Source organism: Periplaneta americana, chromosome 10 (genome assembly GCF_040183065.1).
Source record: "Periplaneta americana isolate PAMFEO1 chromosome 10, P.americana_PAMFEO1_priV1, whole genome shotgun sequence".
Lineage (NCBI taxonomy): Eukaryota > Metazoa > Arthropoda > Insecta > Blattodea > Blattidae > Periplaneta > Periplaneta americana.
The window spans coordinates 106,329,560-106,351,589 of NC_091126.1; the positions used below are offsets into that span (position 1 = coordinate 106,329,560).

At 34.7% G+C, this 22,030-nt stretch overlaps 1 protein-coding gene across 3 annotated transcripts in view; it reads left to right on the forward strand.

The window, feature by feature from the left end:
* The window catches only part of LOC138707935 (prolyl 3-hydroxylase 1-like), a 487,774-nt gene that overhangs the window by 326,190 nt on the left and 139,554 nt on the right, over positions 1 to 22,030 (forward strand). For all 3 annotated transcript variants that reach the window (XR_011334463.1, XM_069837999.1, XM_069838000.1), the window contains exon 3: positions 7,805 to 7,985. Coding sequence is in view for 2 of the 3 variants with exons in the window: in XM_069837999.1 (XP_069694100.1) it covers positions 7,805 to 7,985 (181 nt within the window). In the remaining variant the exon portion in view is untranslated. The remainder of the gene's footprint in view (positions 1 to 7,804; positions 7,986 to 22,030) is intronic.

The following is a 22,030-nucleotide window of genomic DNA, read 5'->3' on the forward strand; positions in this document are numbered from 1 at the left end:
AGATAAAGTATTTAATCTGATTTTCCATAGCAATTTATTTTGAAAGGAAGTACTTAAACAATTTTCATTCACGACTGATGTTTCCCTAATCTGCTAAGACAACAAGAATATGTTTTGTTTATATATTTAGTATTATTATCAGTTCACTTTAACCAATTGGATTTAAAAGATAAATTGTGCATTTAAGTATTTTCAATTTTTTTATTACATGTAGACGTATTGCATTTGTTTACATATCATTAGATATGTAATGAATTTAATAAGAATGTGTTGGTTACGTTTGTAATTATTGTGGTCGGAAATAGTACTTTCGTCATTTTGTTCATAAGCATCAGTCTGTTGTAACCCGCCATATGATTGAGAACAGTTCAAGGAGACATCATTCAACACTCGTGGACTATGGAAGCATAGGCAGAGAGAGAACCGTTTCTTTGGGAGGGCAAATCAAAACCATAGAATCACCATATAACGCGGTTATGGGGGACATCATTTACCTCCTCCCCCCTTATAGCTTGACCATGGTACCAATATATCAAAATATGATAATTGAATAAAGATATTTTTGGGGGCATGTTTCTTACAATGTTACATCCATATCTGCGATGTTTCGGACCGAGTTGTATAGGGCTTGTACTGTAGGACTAATACAAATTATAATAGGACATCACTCAAAACAGTCTCCCTCTTTTTGTCTCTTGTATGGAAACATATGCATACATCAATAAAACTACGTAACAGTGCTAACAGAAACATTTTTTGTATGAAGTTTACATTCCTGAAGATATCATATGAAATGTAAACTCTAATTATTTTATTTAATCTCATCTGTAAGTTTACACATTATATCGGGATTACTTTTCTTTTTTCTGCATTGTTGTGCAGTATGTTATTCATATTTTCCATGTGGCGATCTGAACATCTGCAGACTTCTAACACATGAGTACAGACTGTTACAAAAGAAACATTACAATGCTTTCATTCCTCAAATGAAGTATAAAAATTCTTATACATTCAGAAATTTAAAATAAATATTACAGTTCAGACACATGATCAGAAGACATTAATTCGTCAATTTAAGCACAGAAACTTAATCATAAATAAGAGCAAGAAAAATCTTTTAAATTCAATATTTTCTAACATTAATAGAAAAAAGAACAATTGAGACAAGTTTGGGGGGAGGGGCAGTGCCCCCCATGCCCTCCCCATAACTCCGCCTATGTATGTAAGGGGAACCAATGGTTCCACTCCTCTCTCTCTCCCTCTCTCTCTCTCTCTCTCTCTCTCTCTCTCCCCCCCTCTCCCTCCAGTTCTGCATCCCTGGTGTATGGAGAAGAATAAATACTGAAAATGAAGAGTGCCTAAACCATATAGTCAAGGGAGTAAACAAAGGTCTTATGGTAGGAATATTGTTCAAAAATGGAAGAAGAAAAATGTCAAGTTGGGGAGTAAAAAGAAAGGGAGCTTGATACAAGAGATGAATCCTCGACTTCAAAATTATTACAGAAACGCAGGTGTTGACAATGTCCCTAATGTTGATAACATGAAAGAAGACAATTTATGCAAAATTATGCCATTGTATGTCAACAGACAACAAACCCCAACACTCTAAATGCCCTTTCTATGAAACATCCTAGTGTTTCTACAACAAAGCAATCCCTAAAGGTAAACCAATTCCAAAACATGACAGTTCGATGATGAAGACTATTCTGAGACCTCAAGTGGTAGCTAAGATCATGCCAGTGTATATCAACTTTTGGCTTCTGATGAACTTCTAAGATGCTGCACTTTAGGGAAACTCGTAATGTCAATGAGAGTCTACACTGTGCTCAAAAGAGACCTTCGTTTCTATAAATATGCTAAAAACCTCAGCTGTGAGTGAATTCAATGCAGTGTAGAAGATTGGCCATTAGAGGGACAGGCATTGCTTGCAACAGGGAACAACTTCTAGCAAGAATCGACTTGGAGGAAGCCATGCTTTATCTAAAAGTGCTACTGAAGAAAGGAAGAAGAAGCAGGAATCTTGAGGATTTTAAAGTATTTGGAGTTATGCCAGGTGTACGAAACATTAGTCATAACTTGAAATTAGTTTTTCTTGCTAATATTTTTTCTTACTTCAGAATAAATACTGTATTTCTTTCACGTGTTAAAATTAGGTTACCTTGTTGACTAGTTTCAGCCTGTTGTAGGCATCCTCAGCCTGCAATAGGCTGAAACTGGTCAACAAGGTAACTTAATTTTAACACGTGAAAGAAATATAATATATATTCCGAAGTGATGTAGTGTTAAAAGTTGTGTAATCAAGATAAATTTTTTCCTTACATTTGTCAGTGCATAAAACATTCCACTTGATGGAGTTTTAAATCAATTTGCTTGAAATTTTCAACATTTACTCAAAAAATACAACTAAAGATATTTCTGTGGCTTGGTTCTAAAAGGGCCAATGTCAATTTTTTGCACTTTTGAGTTATATACACTTTCGAGCTTATCTCGATCTGTTCTTCCATATACTAAAAGGGCCAATGTCTGCTGCAGTTAATGTGGAAGGTACAGAGCATTCACAAGCCAATGTCATAGGTTCACTGTACAAAATAAGCAAACTTCAAACCCAGTTATCTCAAAACTAACATTTTTGACATTGGCCCCTTTAGAACCAAGCCACAGATTTATCATATGAATTTGTTGTAGTTTTTATATGGCTATTTCATTGAAGTTATTCTCTGATAAGTATGTATAAATTACATAAATAAATTAAATCATTTAAAAAAATGTTTATTTTTGAGACAAAAATTGAATAAAATCATATGACAAAATTTGATATAATTGAAGACCTCCCCGGAAAAAGACAAACATCAAATTCTTGAAATATGTGTTGTGGGTGGAAAAAGTAATTTTAAAGTATTTATTATAACAATAAATTATTACATTCAATGGTTGAATAAACTTGAATCCTTGTTTAGTCAAATAGTTGTGATAGTAAATATAGGCCTGATGAAATATGCCCCCAAATTATATTCCTTTCTCCAGAAACATGAATTACAGTTTTGTTGGTTACATCCTTATTCAGGAGAGGTCTTCAATTATAGAAAGACTAAAATTCATATTTTAAAAAAGTAAAATTCTTTTACCTTCATTGTGTGGAAGCATTCACAGCCTATTGTAATATTTAAAAAATAATGTAAAAAATTAATACCTCAAAAAATGGTTAAAGTGATAAACAATTAAAATTGGACCACTAAATATGCATTTGGAGAGGAATATAAAGAACAATTTTAGCTCAATGGGTTCAAAACTATAGAATTTAGAAATTTCACCTGTCTTCCCTTAAGTCATGGATAAGTTTGGAGAGCTAAGATAATATTGCAGTATTGTATAGGCCTATCTAGTGAAGCCAAATGCTTCGTGTGCCATAGCATATAGTAAGAACTTTATGGTGCAGGTAAGTGAGCTCGCTAGCTACCAATAGAAGCATAGTGAGGGAGGGAAGCTTCTCAGTCTACATTCTTCTTTCCCTGATGTGTAGGTAGGTTTCACGACATAACAAATGGCCTGTACTACTGTATTCAATTCAAGATCGGTACTGAAGATATTAATTTATTCTAGGACACCCAAGCTTAAGACTTAAATAAAATAGTAAAAGCCATCCTAAGAACTCAAATTATCCCATTATTTTTTTAAATATTTTACAGTTTGTTCTCATAAAGATTTGCCCTAAAACACGACAACATTGATCTATTACAGTGTTTTTTTTTTGTTTTTTTCAAGGTTTAAAATTTGATACAAATGTGCGTAATAATACATGGTGCAGTGAATGTCATTTATGTATGTATTTTTTAGTAGTAAAACAAAATCAGCCCATTTTTATGAGTGAATGACGATGTTTAAGCATTTAAATGGACGTATATATGAGAGGAATTGTAAATCATTTAGCATATTTGAATACAGTGCAACTATTAGCTATCTTCACTCTTCTAGTGCTTTCTGCTGCAACAGATAGCACTATCTTATAAAAAAAATAATCCTCTATACTGTATATCTTGATATGTACTCGCTTAGATATGAATGCATGCCATGCATAGAGGGCTGCTTCTGTGGCTACAGTGCTAGTGCAGTGGTCTTTCGTCCAGGCAGCCCAAATTCGATCCCCAGTCAAGTCTGTGTGGAATTTATGATGGACAAACAGACATTGCAGATATTTTTTCTCAGGTACTCCCATTTCCCTTGTTCATTCCACCAAAACTTCAATTCCCCCTCATTTTATCTATCATCTGTAATAATAAAATTAGGCTGGGATGAGATCTGAGGTTAGTACGGGTTTCTGATGCTTATCTAGGTCCTTGGGCTGGGGCTTCAGGCTCTGGGTTTATATTCATCAGTAGATGCCAATGTCAGATTCACGAAAGCCATCTGGCCCAACTGTCAGACTTAGACAAGCATCGCATAGATAGCATACAGTGTGCCTTAAAGGCCTAAGTGCAAGGATCCATCCCGGATTCAGTCCTCGTGAAATCAGTGAGTAGTGAAGAGGAGTCCCGATACTATTGATGTCACTAGTGCTTTGTTGGAGAGTACTCAGAGGTTTGTCTAAATCCATCAGTTTCCCATTAGAAAGACTACTTCTTAAAGGTGCTAAATCAATTTTTTTTTTTTTTTGGCGTTGTGTACTGTCACACACAACTTTGTCATATATACTCAGCTGTGAATGTGTGTGTTGCGAAGTGGAGTCCCAATATTATTAATGTCACTGATACTGGGTCGAAATATTATTTCACATGAATTATCTTGTAAAGGACATAGCAAAATTCTGAGCCCATACGCTCAAATCACACTTCTTTAGCTCTGTAGTTTTCATTTTATAAGCTATTCTTATTGAACAGGTAGCTAACAATACAAATATTATGACACCTTTCCTGTCAATATAAACACATTGATAAAATCCTAACTCAAAGAAATTATAGGCAAAAGGCTTCGGTTAAAACAAGCATTTCATTACATGTTACCAATGTAACGAAATATCTTTGTATTATTTAGTGAATTTGGGCGAATCTCTCAAATGTTGCTAATTTCAAGTCCGACACCATTCCTGCTAAAACTAACTTTGAAGAAAGATTGAAAAAATCATATCATTCATGGCTGTACACTTATATTTCCCACCTTAAATTACAGTTTAAATAATGAATTTAAGTACTATTATAGTCACAATCAAGCCATGGTATGAAAGAAAAATTACACAACCTCGAGCGGAAATCGAACCTGCGACTTCCTGTTCTCCGGTCAGGCGCTCTACCACTGAGCTATCGAGTTCGTCTCATGCCAAACGCTTGGATTTATCCTTTCATACTGGCGACTCTGTTGTAGAGTAGCTACACACCTCACCAAAATGTTAACACCTAAACTTATTACAACAATATGAAATAGAGCCTGCAGGCCTAAATACAGAATAACATATCCAAAACATATAGTAAATACCCAATTACAATTAACACACATACACTATTCGACATAATACAGCGCGTCTATACAGGATGTTTAAAAAATACGGGGCATAATTTCAGGTATGTATTTCCCACATGTAGACAATCAAAATAGTTCATTACAACATGTGTCCGGAAATGCTTTATTTCCGAGTTATGGCCTTCACATCATTGAAATTCACCAGAACGTTTTTCTTTCCGCAGGTCGTTGCCGTCAAAGGAGACATTAAGAGGGCACTCTGATAGTTCATTCCGAGGCGAAGGTTACATTCAGTGTTGTGTAGGCGTTAGACTGTGCGACATGTATTCAAATCAAGAGCTGGCAGAGACACACTTCATGTACGGTAAGGTGGATGGCAATGCTGCGCTGGCTCGTCGTTTGTACCAGGAGAGGTACCCACAGCGACAATGTCCAGATCGGAAGACATTTGTACGTCTACATTACCATCTGTGCGAGTATGGAAAATTTAACTCTCCTGGTTTGGGAAGGGGACGACCAAGATCTACAACTCCAGAAGTACAGGAGGAGATTCTGGAGGCTGTGAACATGACTCCTTCTATCAGCACACGAAGGGTAGCATTGCAAGTCAATGTTCCTCATACGACTGTCTGGAGACTGTTGAAAGAATATCAATTGTATCCTTATCATTTGCAACGTGTACAGGCCCTGTCACCAGCAGATTACCCTGCACGAGTTAGGTTCTGTCAGTAGTTCTTGCAGCAGTGTGGTGTAAATCCGAACTTTCCTGCCTTAGTATTATTTACAGATGAAGCACAGTTCACACGAGATGGCATAACAAATTTCCACAATCAGCATGTATGGGCGTATGAAAACCCACGTTCAACTGTTCCATCTCATCACCAGGTGCGGTTCTCCCTCAACATGTGGGCTGGTATCATTGGTGATCGATTAGTTGGACCCCATGTACTTGTAAACAGACTTACAGGGCAGGCGTACACAAACTTCCTGGAAAACACCATACCTCATGTTTTAGAAGACACTCCACTGATCAATCATCAACACATTCACTTCTTGCATGATGGCGCTCCTGCACACTTCAGTCGTACGGCTCACTGGTACTTGGATCGAAGGTTTCCTGATCTATGGATAGGTAGAGGTGGCCCAATTGCTTGGCCTCCACGCTCACCTGATCTGAACCCTTTCGAGTTCTACTTGTGGGGCCATTTAAAATCATTGGTTTATTCGTCTCCGGTGCCTGATTTGGAATCCCTTCGGAATCTAATTGTGGCATGTTCTGAGGACATACACAGTACTCCTGGAGTTTGGGATCGAGTTCGCAGGTCAATGAGACATCGATGTGAGGTCTGTATTCAAGCAGGAGGTGGACATTTTGAACATCTTCTGTAATGACAACGACCTGCGGAAAGAAAAACGTTCTGGTGAATTTCAATGTTGTGAAGGCCATAACTCGGAAATGAAGCATTTCTGGACACATGTTGTAATGAACTACTTTGACTGTCTACACGTGGGAAATACATACCTGAAATTATGCCCCGTATTTTTTAAACACCCTGTAGATAGAGTGGACTTGCCGGCTGTTTACATGTAAATCTGGCAGTAGGTGTGACAACTTTTGCCCAGTCCAAGGCCACCACGGTCCACTCTATCTCTAGACGCACTGTACTATGCAACATGCAAACAACCTCACCACCACAACATACCCCCCTCCGTTGAAGACAGGAAACAGGAAAGCAAGGGCCGAATGCCACAACTGATGCAGTAGATCACTAGCCACTGACGAAGGCAGAACATAACGTCAAAACGGTGCCATCTAGTTACGTATGACACATTATCTTTTTAAAATACTTTTTAATACTTTTAAAGCTTTAAGTTTACAGGTTTATATTTTAAAATAATGATAAAACCTTAGACGAATCAGCAGCAAATCCACTGGATTAAAATATCTGGTAATTAACCAAATTTATTTTAGAAGTAGGCAGTTTTTAGGTCAATTATTGTAACACATCCCACATGAAGGTTAATATGCTTGCCATCAGTACGAACTTCGGTGAAAAAATGGGTGGATGGTAGTACAACTGAACTCAAAGTAACAACATTGCACCAAGTATTTGCGTTTCATTGGCTGTTCTTGAAACACTTTCCATGTGGATGTTGTTATAAGTTCTTTTACAAGCTAATATTAGAAATAGGGACTGCGACATCAAATTAAGTACATGTGACGTTAATAATTTTGAATATTAGAAATAATATGGAACACATTAGTCTGATGTAATGCTCATGTTATTAATTAATTTATTTAAACGTGTATAGGCCTATGTAATTAAATATAATACGTGTATTAATTTCCCAGGAATATGTTTCCTTGTACATCCGTGGTTCAGATGCTTACCAACATGAAGATTACAAGGCCGTTATACGTTTCATTGAGGAATCCCTTGAAGATATCTTGAGAGCTGAAGAGGAATGCAGGGCCTACTGTGAAGGCCCATTTGATCAAGGATGGTACCCGGACTTTGTTTCATCTATTGCTAGTAAGTTCATATAGAGCAAAATGACATGAAATATGTAAGTAAATATAAAATATTATTGTATAAGTATTTTGTTTGTATCTCTCAAAATGTTGTAATTACAGTTCCATGGAAATCAGAGAAAATATTATTTTTTTTTAATAATGACAGAATTGTTAGAACATATCATCATAATAACTCAATAACAATGACACAGACTCTCCCATTATACATTTTGTGCATTACAAAATAGTTTAATGTCTTTTATTATCAGTTAAATTCCTATGCTACATAGTAACCACATTCTTACGTTATATTTATTGGCGAAGCCAGTATTAAAAGAGTGGGTGGGCAGAACATAGTACATTACTATGTTATCAATGGAGAAACTTTTATTCCATGTCAGTGAGGGACTTTAAGAAGTTGCGCTATATTATAGTTAAACAATTTACAATATAAAGGTTTAATTAATTTTGTCACTGAAAGTTGTTAAAAGTACAGTAGAACCCTCTAGTCTGAACCCTGCTAATTCAATTTACGAATATGCAATCAGAGAAATAGTAATTGAACTGAATTGAATGCTGGAGTATTTAGAAACTGAGATATGCAATATACAGGTCAACTTACTTTATCACTAGTGAATGAGTTAGCACTTCTTTTCTTTACTATTATGATGAGCAGAAGAATATCTTGATGAAGGATGAGGAAGGAATAATGCGTGGTTTCCCTGCTTTCATTCCTCCTTTTGATCCGAAATTTCTATAATGTAAACGGGGTCTGGTTCCAATTAGTTTGAACTAGCAATTCTGCTGTAGTTAGATCTAGCTATGCTAAATAGGCAACACTGACTTAAAGTGTGGGAAAGTCTGAATATCCCTTGTTGGTTGCTATGGTTGGTCATGAGAAATGCTTCCTAGCGAGGTGGAGGTGGTTTCTAGGAATTCCTTCTGCCATCAAAGAATCTCACGCTATTTTTCATTCCCTTCAATCTTCCCTCTAAAGCCATGACTGTTGAAGAGGCAAACGAAAGTGTGTCTCACTATAGATCTTCAGTTCATCACTCTGTCCGACCACGCATCTGTCATTGATCTATGCCACCATCTAGCGATCATTGGGCGAGAAACTAGTACAAACAGCTTATTTTCTTAATCACACCAATTATGACAGAGAAATTTATTGCAATATTAATAATTTTTAATCATGAGAATTTTTTTGGGGGTGGGCATTGCCTCAATTGCGTACAAGTAGCTTCACCACAGGTTATAATTTATATTTGACCAATGTTATTTCACTCGAAAAACACACACATTCGCAAATTCACATGAAGGAGCTATTGAAATGAGAAAAGAAATTAAGGAGGGAGGAAGTAGAGAAGCAAGATAAACAAAGAAATGAAGGACGAGGGAAGAATGAAGGAAATATAAAAAAAGGAAAAATATTTAACTTTTTATAAACTGGAGTGTTTAAGTACAGAAAATTATCAGAAGTAGACTTTCGGGTATTCCAACCTGTCCTGGAGCTTAACATTACTTGTTTTAGTAGCCAGATGTAATGAAATCAACAGAGTAGGCGACCTATCTGTTCTGATTTTGGAACCTGTATGTTGTTCTTTAACTTTGGAAACATTAAGTTCTAGGACATGGTGGAATACCCAAAAGTATGCTTGTAAACATATTATTCACCATCAAAGCCTAAGAAAACACATAGACAAAATTAATGAATTTCGTTTAAATTTACATAAATAGCTACATATACATTGTAATCATTTCTAATACCAGTATTGTTTTTCTGTTTACAAAATTAGCATGTAAGAGCCACATGAATGTTAAACTATGTACAGTCCACCGTTGTGGAATAATAATTAGCATGCCTGACCTTGAAATGAGCAGGCCTGGGTTCAAATCCTGGTTGGGACAAGTTACAATGTTTTGCAATAGACTTTCTCACTGTGTTGGATATTCTCTTATAAACCTTCAACCTGTTTACTAATAACATTGGACTTGCCTTAAAATTGCATGAAAGATTAAAATAAGCGCCCTCCAACTCTACTCTAAGAGTGATGACACTGAACAAAAGACCGAAGTGGTTAAAAAGGAATGATTTATGACAACCTCAAAATAATAATGACTGCTCCCTGAAATAGTTCACAAGGGTGAGGTATTTACTGTTTATTAACATCTTGGCTTTTGTGAACGAATTTTTATATTGAATAAAGACCACAAACAATGGTGCTTATAATATGTCTTCAAGAGTTAGCAATTTTTTCAGTTGATTTTTTTAATGACGCCATATCTACTACGAGGCCTAACAGGTTATTTATCATTGAAGGAATTTGTGGAGATGGTATTTGGCGACATGAGGCCGAGGATTCGCCATAGATTACCTGGCATTCGCCTTACAAGCGAGTAAAACGTCAGAAGAAACTGTGTGATAAAGATTGTAGATGTATTTAATGAAAATATGGTAGCAAACAAATTTCAGGAAATGTCTCTTTCAAAACATACACTTACTAGGAAACATTAACAACGAGCTATCTAATAATGTGAAAGACATTATTCCTAACTGATTTTATTTCTCAATTGCTCTCTACGAAAGCACAGATGTGTCTAGACATTTCGGATCTTAGTCAGTTACTGATATGGCATCTCTGTCTCTCTTGGAAAAAAATAGATTCTGCTTACGGAGATCTGCTTCTACACACTGAAATAAGATACGGAATATGTATTATATGTCTTTCTCGTGTTAAATTGTACCATACCTGGTTAACATGTTTCAGCCTGTTATGGGTCATCTTCAGAACTGGTTGGTGCTGGTCTTGGCGCCTTTTGTTTGTGTTTCCTGTGGGGGTGTGTTTGTGTAGTGTCTTGTGTAATGTTGAGAAAACACAGCTCAATATCAGAACACACATACACACACGCTCTTTGACTCCACTTTACACTACACAAACACACCCCCACAGGAAACACAAACAAAAGGCCCCAAGACCAGCACCAACCAGTTCTGAAGATGGCCCATAACAGGCTGATACATGTTAACCAGGTACGGTAAAATTTGACATGAGAAAGACATAATACATATTCCATGTGATGTAGTGTTAAAAGTTGTGTAATCAAGATGTAGCCTATGTATGAAATAAGACAGTTATGTTGCGGAAAACGTCTGCTACGATTCTTTGAACTCCGTCTTGAAGTAGTCACATTTCTAAGGGAACACGTTTTGAATTCTGTTCCTTTCTGCAAGCACCCACATATGCTAAGCTGTGTTTCCTTCACTGATGCATGTAAAATCTAAGAACAGGAACAGACTTTTAGATACCATGTTATCGTACCACATATCCTTGGACTGGCAACTTCACAATAGTTATAGCTGGAATTTATAATCATTGGTTTCACATATTCGGAAAACAAGATTTTTCATGTGTAGAAGATATTAGGTTCAGAAGAATTTAGGTATAGAAGGATTTCAGTTTATTTAACATTATAAAAAACTATGTTCCAGAAGATTCTTGTGCTCCTTTCTGCCGAAAGAGGAATAATTTTGTCAATAAACTTGCTATTTTCTGGTGAGTAGTGACAAATTTCCATGCGTCCTGCTTTTAAACTAAATTATACATATTATAATATGTATTTTTCTTTCTGTGTGGATAAAACTAAACTTAAGGCATGATCTATCAGAGTTATCTAAATTAAATTAGGCCCTTCAAAGGTATTAAGTTGGCCATCCCTTATTTAGAGTGCTCTTCGCTGGAAGGAAATGTTCTCGAGTGAGGGACCTTCAAATGTTATCAGACGAAAAACTTGCATTGCAGTGTACTACCGTCCATGACTGGTGAGAAGAAAGAATTCGTCAGTAGGTTAAATCTTATTTGAGAGAGTGGGAAAGATCTGATACTATTTATAGTTTTCTCTGTATGATACATAAAAAAACCTCGAAAATTGCTATTTTCGAAAGTGTTATGAGTGTAACAGTGAAAACAATAATTAACAAAATAAAATAAAAATCATTGGAACATAGGCAATTCAGACAACTACTGAAAGAGACAGATGATGGATATGAGGACTTGAGATACCACACACAAGTGAGATGGTTCAGTCATGAGAAAATGTTAAAGATGTTTTTGATCTGCGGAACATAGTACGATATGTGATCTGTTTAACACACAAGTAAACTTTGTATTCCACTAATAAAACTTAAATAATGCAACTGCTGTTGCTTAAAAACGAGTAGTTGTAGTTGTAGTAGTAATAATAATACCACCATACAACAAATTTAAACGTTTTTCTGCCCTCTGAATAAAATTATGTGATTTCGGTTGCCATGGATATGGTGAATAAGTATCTGAAAATAAAAATCCTCTATCACATATCATTTTCACAAACCAGAGGTTCCATTTTATTTATGGAAAATAATTATTTTCAAACCTTGAAAAGAGACCTTTTACCCATTCTTTTATATTCAGTTTCAGAAGTGTCCCTAACAAAGGCCCAACAATATTCTGCCAACATGCTGCAGTTCTACTATCACACAACCCGTTTTAGCATTACTAAAATGTCCTGGTGGAAATGTTCATCATGTTATTTATTTTTTGATTGTTGGAAATATTTGAATATTTGGGAGTTTTGTTGGAAAATATTGTGTTAAAGAGTCTAAACTGTTAGTAACATTATCTTGGGGAATATTAAGATTATCAGTTATTGTATGAAAATATTTGTTAAATATATTTGCAATTTCATTTGGGTGTGACATTTTTGTATTGTTAGATATAAGGATATAGTTTGTTTCTTTACTTTTTGATCGTCCACTTTCCTTTTTAATTATGTTCCAAGTTGTTTTTGATTTTATCAGAGTTTTGTATTGTAGTATTGTAGTGTAATTCCTTAGCTTTTTGGATCACTTTGTGTAATATTTTTGAATAATTTTTATAGTGTTGTTTTAAGTTTGTATCATTATTTTTGCTCTTAGTTTTGTATGAGATTTTAATACCTTGTGTAATCCATCTGTTGTTACATATTGTTGCATTTTTATACTTTACAGGAAAATTGGATTAAAAAATATTTAGAAATGTTTTATGGAACTAGTTGAATTTATTGTTCATAACACTTTGACTATATACTGAGTCCTATGTTTCATTTTTAAGATTTTTTTCAAAATTATTTAATCATTCCCTGTTTATATTTCTGAATCTTACTTTAGTTGGTTTTTTTGATGATGTGTTAATATTTATATTTAGGAATTAAGCATCATGATCCGAAAGACCATTTTGAGATATACCTGTTCTTTCTTTTCCGATAAATATGTTGTCTGTTGTAGTAGCTGAATCTTGTGTTCTGGTCGGAAAATTTATTGTGTAAATTAAATTGAAAGATGCTAGCAATGAATTTAGTTGATCTTTTCTATTGCTTTCTGTTAGATAAAATCGACATTGATGCTCTGCAAATAATGCATTCACGTTTCAGTTTCTGTAAGTATTCCACTGTCTTTTCCAGTAAATGAATAAAATTTTCGTAGTGTCCAGATGGTGTTCTATATAGACATATTATAATGAAATTGTGTGTTTCATTTTCTAATTCAACAGCACAAATTTCTAAATCCTTGTCTTTGCAAAAATGTGAAAGATCAATATTTTTGTAATTAAGGTCAGATCTGAGAAATACACTCATGCCTCCATCCTCAAGAGTTTGTCTGCAGTAACTAGCACCAAATTTATATATTTCCAGTGAGAGAGAGAACATTTCCTGTTGTTTCATATGGTGTCCGGTAATACATAGCACATTCGGATTTAAATGTTTGGAATGTAAGGATGCAAGGAGTTCGTCAGTCTTATTTCTTACACTACTTATATTCTGATGGAATACACTCAATGTTGTTTGTGTTACGATTTGTTGATTCTGTTTATAATTATTATTATTATCATCATCATTATTATTATTATTATTATTGTCATTATTTTGATTTTTTATTTACCCTAAAAAGGACAAGCCCTATGACGGATTACAACAGGAATTTTATTGTCGCACTTGCCATGGTCACACTGAAGACTGTCACCAATGAGACACATTGGCGAGTCCTTGCCTCGAGAATTCAAATGCAGTCCATGATTAGTGTATTCCTCTCTTACAATGGAGGAGTGTCTATAATATTAATGAGGGCCATATCCCTCTCCAACTGAGCCAAGTCAATCTGCAGTTTTACACTCTTAACCCTCCTATTCGTCAACGGCTTGTTATGCCCCTGGAAAGGTTCACAGAACCCACATTATGGCCACTCTCTGTGCAATGCATCAATTGAATAGTTGGGGTTCCTGTCTAGATTGTTTCCTGCACCCCCACATGATCTTCTTTATCAAGATCTTTAGCAAGAGCAGATAGATCCCCTCCAACATTGGACAGAGAAACTTTGGGTTTGAAAATGTTGGTAACAGCATATTTCTCACCCAATGAAGCCTGGAGCTGTTGACTTATTTCTCTGCCATGGCTGCTATCTATCAAAAGTACCTTCCTCCTATAATTAAACACTGAATAGTTAAACACTAAGTCAAGTTTAAGGTTGGAAAATATTGTGTTAAGATCCTTATAAAGGAATTTAATGAAATATGAAAGTAGAAAAGAAAGAAAATACTTACCGATTATATACCAGTGACAGCTCATGATAACTTTGTTTGGTAGTGCTAGATTATAATTTCGAGCCTTTATTATGAGACCTATATTGAATCTAAAACCATAAGCAATCTTTTTTCTTGCTGGTGCTGCTGTTCCCAAATATTCAGATATTTCCAACAAACAAAATAGAACCAATATTAGGTATCCTACTTTTTCTAGTGTTCACAAATGATCTTGCCCCCTAATAAATGATGTAGGTCATCCCATACTGTTTGCAGATGGTATAAATGTAGTAATTACAGCCAATAACTCCAACACATTCCAATCTTCAACAGATTATTATACAGAACTATTCCACTAGCTCACAATTGCAATGTCAAACATAACTCAAAATGTTGAAAAGCTTGTCAATTTAAGTGGTGAAGAAGGAAAAATATGGCATTAAATATTAACCATTGTGGAATTTTACATGTTTACTTCATTTTTACAAGATTTTTTTATAGTAATACTTTAAGTTAGGAACACAGTTATGTTTCAGTTATTTTAAAAACAATCTACATTTATTTAGGAAATTTTATTTATTTCATTTTCTTTATTCATAAAAATGACATTCCAGAATGTTGTGTATGTTTTTGTCCTGTTTAAATTACTTCATGTGGTCCACCACTGTCTATTTGTCAACAGGTGATGCATGTTGTTGCAATCAGAATAGTACAATGCATTTTTCAAATGTCCACGTCTTCTATAGACGAACAATATTGCCAGAGTATTTACAGTAATGTGCAAATTAATCTGAACAAGCGATACTGGGTATATTAAATTACAGTCGACCTGAGTAGCATAGTCGGTATAGCGCTGGCCTTCTTTGCTCAAAGTTGCGCGTTCGATCCCGGCCCAGGTCGATGGCATTAAGTGTGCTTAAATGCCAAGCTCATGTCAGTAAATTTACTGGCATGTAAAAGAACTCCTGCAGGACAAAATTCCAGCACACCAGCAATGCTAATATAACCTCGGCAGTTGCGAGCAACGTTAAATAAACCATAATCTAAAAAAAAAAAAAATCAATTAAATTACAAGTACAGAATAAAAGATAGAATGGATGTTCAACCTATCTCAGTAATTTATGTGGCCTACCTTGTTTTGGCATGGATTCCACTAAATTTACACGAATCTTCTTAATTTCTTCATCGTGAAACCAAACTTGAATGAGGGAACAAATAATTTTTTCTTTTGTTGAACAGTCTAGTTTTGTCATTCTCCTTTTGCAAATTGACCACAAGTTCTCAATCAGGTTGATATTGGGTGAGTTGTCTAGACAGCGGAGTACCTGGACATTATTCTGGTTGAAGAACTTAGTAGTCTTTCGAGATGTACAGTATGATATTCAGTGTATGACATGTTGCCAGATCTTGTTGAAACACACCATTGCCATCTGGAAATGATTTCTGCATCTGTGGTAAGGCTCTAGTTTACAATATGCGAATGATCCAGGCCTTTCATGTGTAAAGCAACCCCAGAACATTACTTTCTGGGGTTGTTTCAGTGCTTGTTGGAGATGAGCTGATGGAACATTTTTTCGGATTCTTTACAGATACAAGTAACACAGTGGTCATGAACTTCGAAATGAGATTCATCGAAAGAGAAAAGTATCTTCTTCCAGTCATTCACAGTCCAGTTTCTATGTAATTTTGCACATATTAACCTTTTTTGCACATATCGGAAGTTAGCAGTTTCTTTTTAATGGCTTACAAGCCTTTCGCCGAACTTCCAAAAGTCTACAATGCACTCTTTTAACATGAATGTCTATCCCAGTTTTAGCTATTAACTCGCGGGTTAAGTTGACAACAGATAGTTTAAGCTTTATTTTACTTTTCCTAACAATTAACGGTCATCCTACAGTGAAACATTCCCTTTCCAGCAACATTTTATTTTTTTCTGTGGCATTATGGATCCAGTCACTCTGTATCATTTCAGTATGGAATTAACTGTAGCTAAGCCGACACCACATTCTGCAGCAATTTGCGTTTATGTCATGGAAGTGTGTGTTCTGCTAATGTTATAATTTTAGAGCGTTTTCTTGGAGTTTCATCCATTTCTGAAGACGTCAGAATGAACACAGTAATGGAGTAATAAGGTTTCAACACAACTAAAATGATTTTGGGGACGAAACTGAGAGGAAATAATTACCACATTGCAAAAAATTTGAACTCCAGACCTTCAAAAATGAAAGTCTGCTATGTTACAGAACTCAATTGAGCAGGAATGTGCAGCTGATTGATCAACAGTGAAAGAAAATGGTGAAAATTGTCATGTTCGGATTAATTTTCATGCTACTGTATAAATCATCCAAAGGTGACTCGATGGAAAATGACGGAATGATGATCATGGAAAAATTTACAAAAATCTTAAAATTTAAATTTTATTAATTGAATCATTCACCTGAACAATGTTGTATCCAACAAAATGTAAATTTTACCCTAGATCATATATAAAACAGATTGACCAAGCTTATATTAAATTCAGACGCAACTGGAAAATAACGGACGCTATGCGTCGCTAGTGTCGAGAAATGAGCTTGCAATAACAAGCACTAGATGGCAGAGTACCTGAACAGTACATAGAGTAATACGACTGTGGGATGACTTTTTTACGTCATGCCACCTCCAAATTTCTTTCTCATTGTAATGTGAGGTTATGTTACAATAAGACTTTGATGTGTCGCTAAATTGTAGTATACAGAAGCTTGTTTTACCCAAATTCATCAACACACATTGGTACATTGACATTTTGGTACATGGCTGATATAATGTTGTTTGCGTTCAATATATAATCTGTCATCATTTGATGTACGAAATCTAATTGTTTTTAATTTTCAGTATACAATACCTCCCTAGCAACAATTGTCACAAAATACTAAAAAGATCAGATTTGTCTGCGTTTGTTGAATGCACATCATGATGCTCACGAAAAGGCACTAATTTATTTTGTGTGAACAAGATTACAATTTTTGAATATGAAGGAAAAGCAGGTATCCCTCTTCTGAAATTTATCCGAAAGGGGAAGAATTACAACTCCCTCCCCCCAAACTTGTTTCCTCTTTTTCTAGGCCTATATGTTTTCATTTTACAGGTGTATTATATGATGCGATATGGAAGCAGATAAATAATAACTGTACGTTTCTCGTCCACATTAAATTCAACGTGTTCATAACGTAGACCTGATATATTGCTTCATGTAGGCTACACAGCTGGCAGTGTTCTTTTTACGAATAAGCGGTCGTACTAATCATTTTCTTTTCATCTGAACTATTGCTAGAATATGCGTTTGTGTTTTTATTTGCTCTTTATGTTGTTAAATAACTACTGAACATCGTCTTTGGTTAACAAATTGTTCTAGTATTCGTTTTATATCAGTCTTTCGGTATTGAATTATGTCCATAACGTGGGCGAGATATTATCAGGCTGGAAAATTCGCTCTGAATGCATTTTTTTACACAATTTTCTAATTTTCAGCAGATTTACGATACCCTGTGCGGTTTCTCTGCCAATGCAGAGTTAATTGCAATATACGGTAATTCTATTATTTTCCTGACACTTTTATATCCGTTCTCAAACGTACTGATTTAGATTCTTTACCCTACTGTAGGTATTTTGCTCTCTACAAATCATCGTTAGTCAAATGAAATAGCCTATAATAGTTGTTTGCAACGAATTAGTAGACAACCTCAATCCCTCCTGACCGCCTCCCTTACGAATTTCTTTCTCACTTTAATCAAATTTACTTTATACTGGTCCTTAAATTACTGAAACTAGTGCTGAGGTAGTTACGGTGATTTCTGAAGTGAAAATCGTTCAATTTATAAGGGTGAAATCAAAAATAACTTTTGTAGCCTTTCCTTGTCCTTAATTGGAAATTTGAGTAACTTCATATGACGACAATATTTCTTCCTTCTTCTACAGTTAACATAATCGCAGATGGGCATTTCTAAATTAAGTTTGTTACACAGAAACCTTTGAGACAATATTGACACTTGAAGTTCTTTATATAGTTCATCTATAAGAGTTAAATTAGCGCTGAGGTAGTTTCCTTCATACTCAGCTTATTCACCTTACATACATGAGTCTGTAACAGGTTAGGTTTGGTCAGTGCTGTCATGGTAATTTTTTTCTTGGCCATACACCCCACCCCTTGTTTTCTCCCTTGAAATATATTTTACTCTCCTCTCTCTATTTCTCCAATTGTCATTTAATTATTTTTTTTAATACTAAAGAAGAAGTAAAGAAATTGTTTTGCTTTACAATTTAATTGTACAAGTTTGATTTAAAGAATACACCATGTAGCACCACCATAGATGCACACTTGTCTCGATGAATCTTGGAGTGTATATTTGCAGCACTTCTTGTTTTTCAACCATTATTTTATATAATTCTGGATTCCAGTGCTGAAGAGGTGGATAATTTTTGTTTATGAACATCAAACAAAATAGGCGGTAGGTAGAGTAGGAACAGGAAGAGATGATCTAAGATCTGTATAGATCTCCACGTACAAAACTTAGGCACCCATATGCCGTATGGCTCCTTACAGACAAAATTTTCATTTCCCCATACGATTAATTAAAAAAAATTGTAGGTTCCATACGATATATGGCCTCGTGTGGCCTCCATGACAGCACTGGGGTCAGTTAGTTTAGGCACTTTTACACCTTGCATGTACAATCAAATGCATCTCCACAAAAAGATTCCTTATAAATTGAACGGTTTTCACTTCAGAAATCACAGGAACCGCTTCACCCAGGTAAGTAGTTAGCAGTTAATCATTTCAAAGCTCTTGTTATATTATGAAATAGCATCACACAATGCTGCCAAAATAAATGTTCCCAGTGTTAAAATTACAGAGTGTAAATTTCGCTTAGGACAGTTTTTGCTCTGGAAAATTAAAGGAAACAAACAGTATATCAAACCAGCAGCTGAGACACAAAGCACCTGAAATTCGAAAGTGGTTAAAAATTTTTATATTTCGTTCTTTCTTATTTACCAGCAACAGAAGTACCGATACCAGATTTTTTGCAGAGCTAATATCAGAGGCCCCTCCTATTAGAGAATGTTTTGAATATTATTATATTCTGGAAAACTACATTGGCACATCAACCTCCCCTCCCCCCGCCTGAATTCTGGGCTGAAGCACGAAAATTTCGAAATGTACAAACTACAGATGCGGCAGAATATTACCACAATGGTCTTCAGCAAGAATTTTGTAAGACATATCCAAATATCTTCATGGTCATTATATGTATTAAAATAAAACATATACTACATGTGAAGTACCTACTAAAAATGAGAGAAATAGAAATGGGAAGGACAATAAAAAAAGTGGAATGGACAAACACTAAGAAACTATTCATCTTGAATCAGTATGAACAATAGGACACTTTTTTTGGTATTAGTGGTATAGAATATGAAATTAAGTTGCATCAATAAGTTTTTCGAGTTTAGCATTACTTTAAGTATTTATTGTCCCCCTGTTGGAAAGATGGAATTACTTTGTTTGAAACTTGATGAAATTTTATTGTACCTTAACTCAATTTATTAAGGTACAATAAAATTCAAAATAATAACTGCAGGCCATTTTAAAATAAATCTGTTGGATGTAAATTATTTCTTAATTTATTAGGACCATAAAGGTATTGTTACAAGCGATAGATTGAATCATTTTTACCTTAATAATTTAATGTAGGATGATTATTTCGGGAATTGTTATGCTCTAAATTGTGAGGATATTTTAATACTTTTTTAAAATATAAATTTTGAATATGTTTCCAGTTAGTAAAGAGTAATTCAGAGAGACAGAGGTCTCAAGCATATTTATTGACACATGCCAGAATTATTAAATATGAAAAAAAGAATTCTTGCACTAACATACTGTTTATAAAGTAACCAAATCTTAAGAAATACAGTATATGTACTGGTATTCTATATAAAGGCATAGGAGTGAATATAAATCTGTTTTAAGGAATTCCTATTTAATATTCCTGCTATAGGAACATGACAAAATAAATACAACGCAGCATGGAAGCTAATTCAACTCCTATCGAGTATTGTTGATGAGATGTGTTATGAAGGTAGACCGAATCATTCAATATAAATGTATAAATGGGACGAATAATAATAGATTAATTTCAGTGTATGTAGTATCAAAACTGAAAGCGGTAACTAGTCTATGAATGATGTCTTAACAAGTATAAATAAAATGGACTCTTGACAAGAGACACACATTTGGCTTCAGTAATAACTAGGACTTCAAGGAATTTATGGTAGCTCACCTGTCAGGCAAAACTTTGAATAGTCAGCATTGTCGAACTATAGAAGCGCGATTAAAAAGTATTTTTTTCCCCACCCATTACATATGATTGCTTTTTTCAAGTCCCGGTAATAACATTATTAAATTAATTATCCCACATATTTGGGTGGTGCCTTTCTTTGTTTCTGACATAATTTATGAGAGTTTCTCTTTTACACTTCAATAGAGAAATACAACTTTCAGTGGACAATGAAGCTGTAACTCTAATGGAACTCTAAGAACCACAGCATTAATGTTTTCTTCTTTTCTTTCATGCCCTTTAGTTTTTGTTGCAGATAATATCATGGTATTGGATAATTATACATGCACCTTTCTAATAAAATTGGCATATATTTCACTGGTCTCAGAAGTAAAATTAAATGTATAATAGCTTCTCGGTGCAAAATATTTACTGAAAATTATTGTAGGATTTGACTAGAAATGTCACTTCTCAGGCAAGGTTATTCGTGGATGACTGTATAATATACAGAAAAAATTAGTGATAAATCTTATATCACCGCCTTGCAAAACTAGCTTGACGTTATTGAAAACTGGACTACAACAAATAAAATTAAAATCAATGTGAGCAAAAGTAAATCAATATGTATCCTTCTGTAAAACACAAAATTAAATTCGTCTCATATACCAATTAAATGGATCACCAGTGTCACAAGTAAACACTTAGGTACTGTATATATTTTAGTAACAAACTGGTTGAAATAAGTGACTAATATTACAAGGATAGCCTGGAAAACACTACATTTCTTTATGCGTATTCTTAAGAAAGCTAACCGAAAGTCAAAAGAATTAATGTACAGTTTCCCTGGAAAAGGATGAGACGATTGAATATTCCTAAGTCTCAGATGTAAGACACTGCGCATGATCGGAGACCAGAGCACCGATACAAAAGATAATGAATATTGAGTTACTTAAATTCAGGCTATTTGGTTTGTTACTAGCATCATTCCGAAATTCACTTCAAAAACTGCAAAAAATATGATAATATTACGTAAATAAAAGATAAATATATACATAAATCGTGTAGTTAAATCGACAATGGACCTTCATGACTAGAGCGACACTCCGCACAGAAAGGGACGCTTTCATGTCGTTTCAATAGCTGAGACGGTAAGA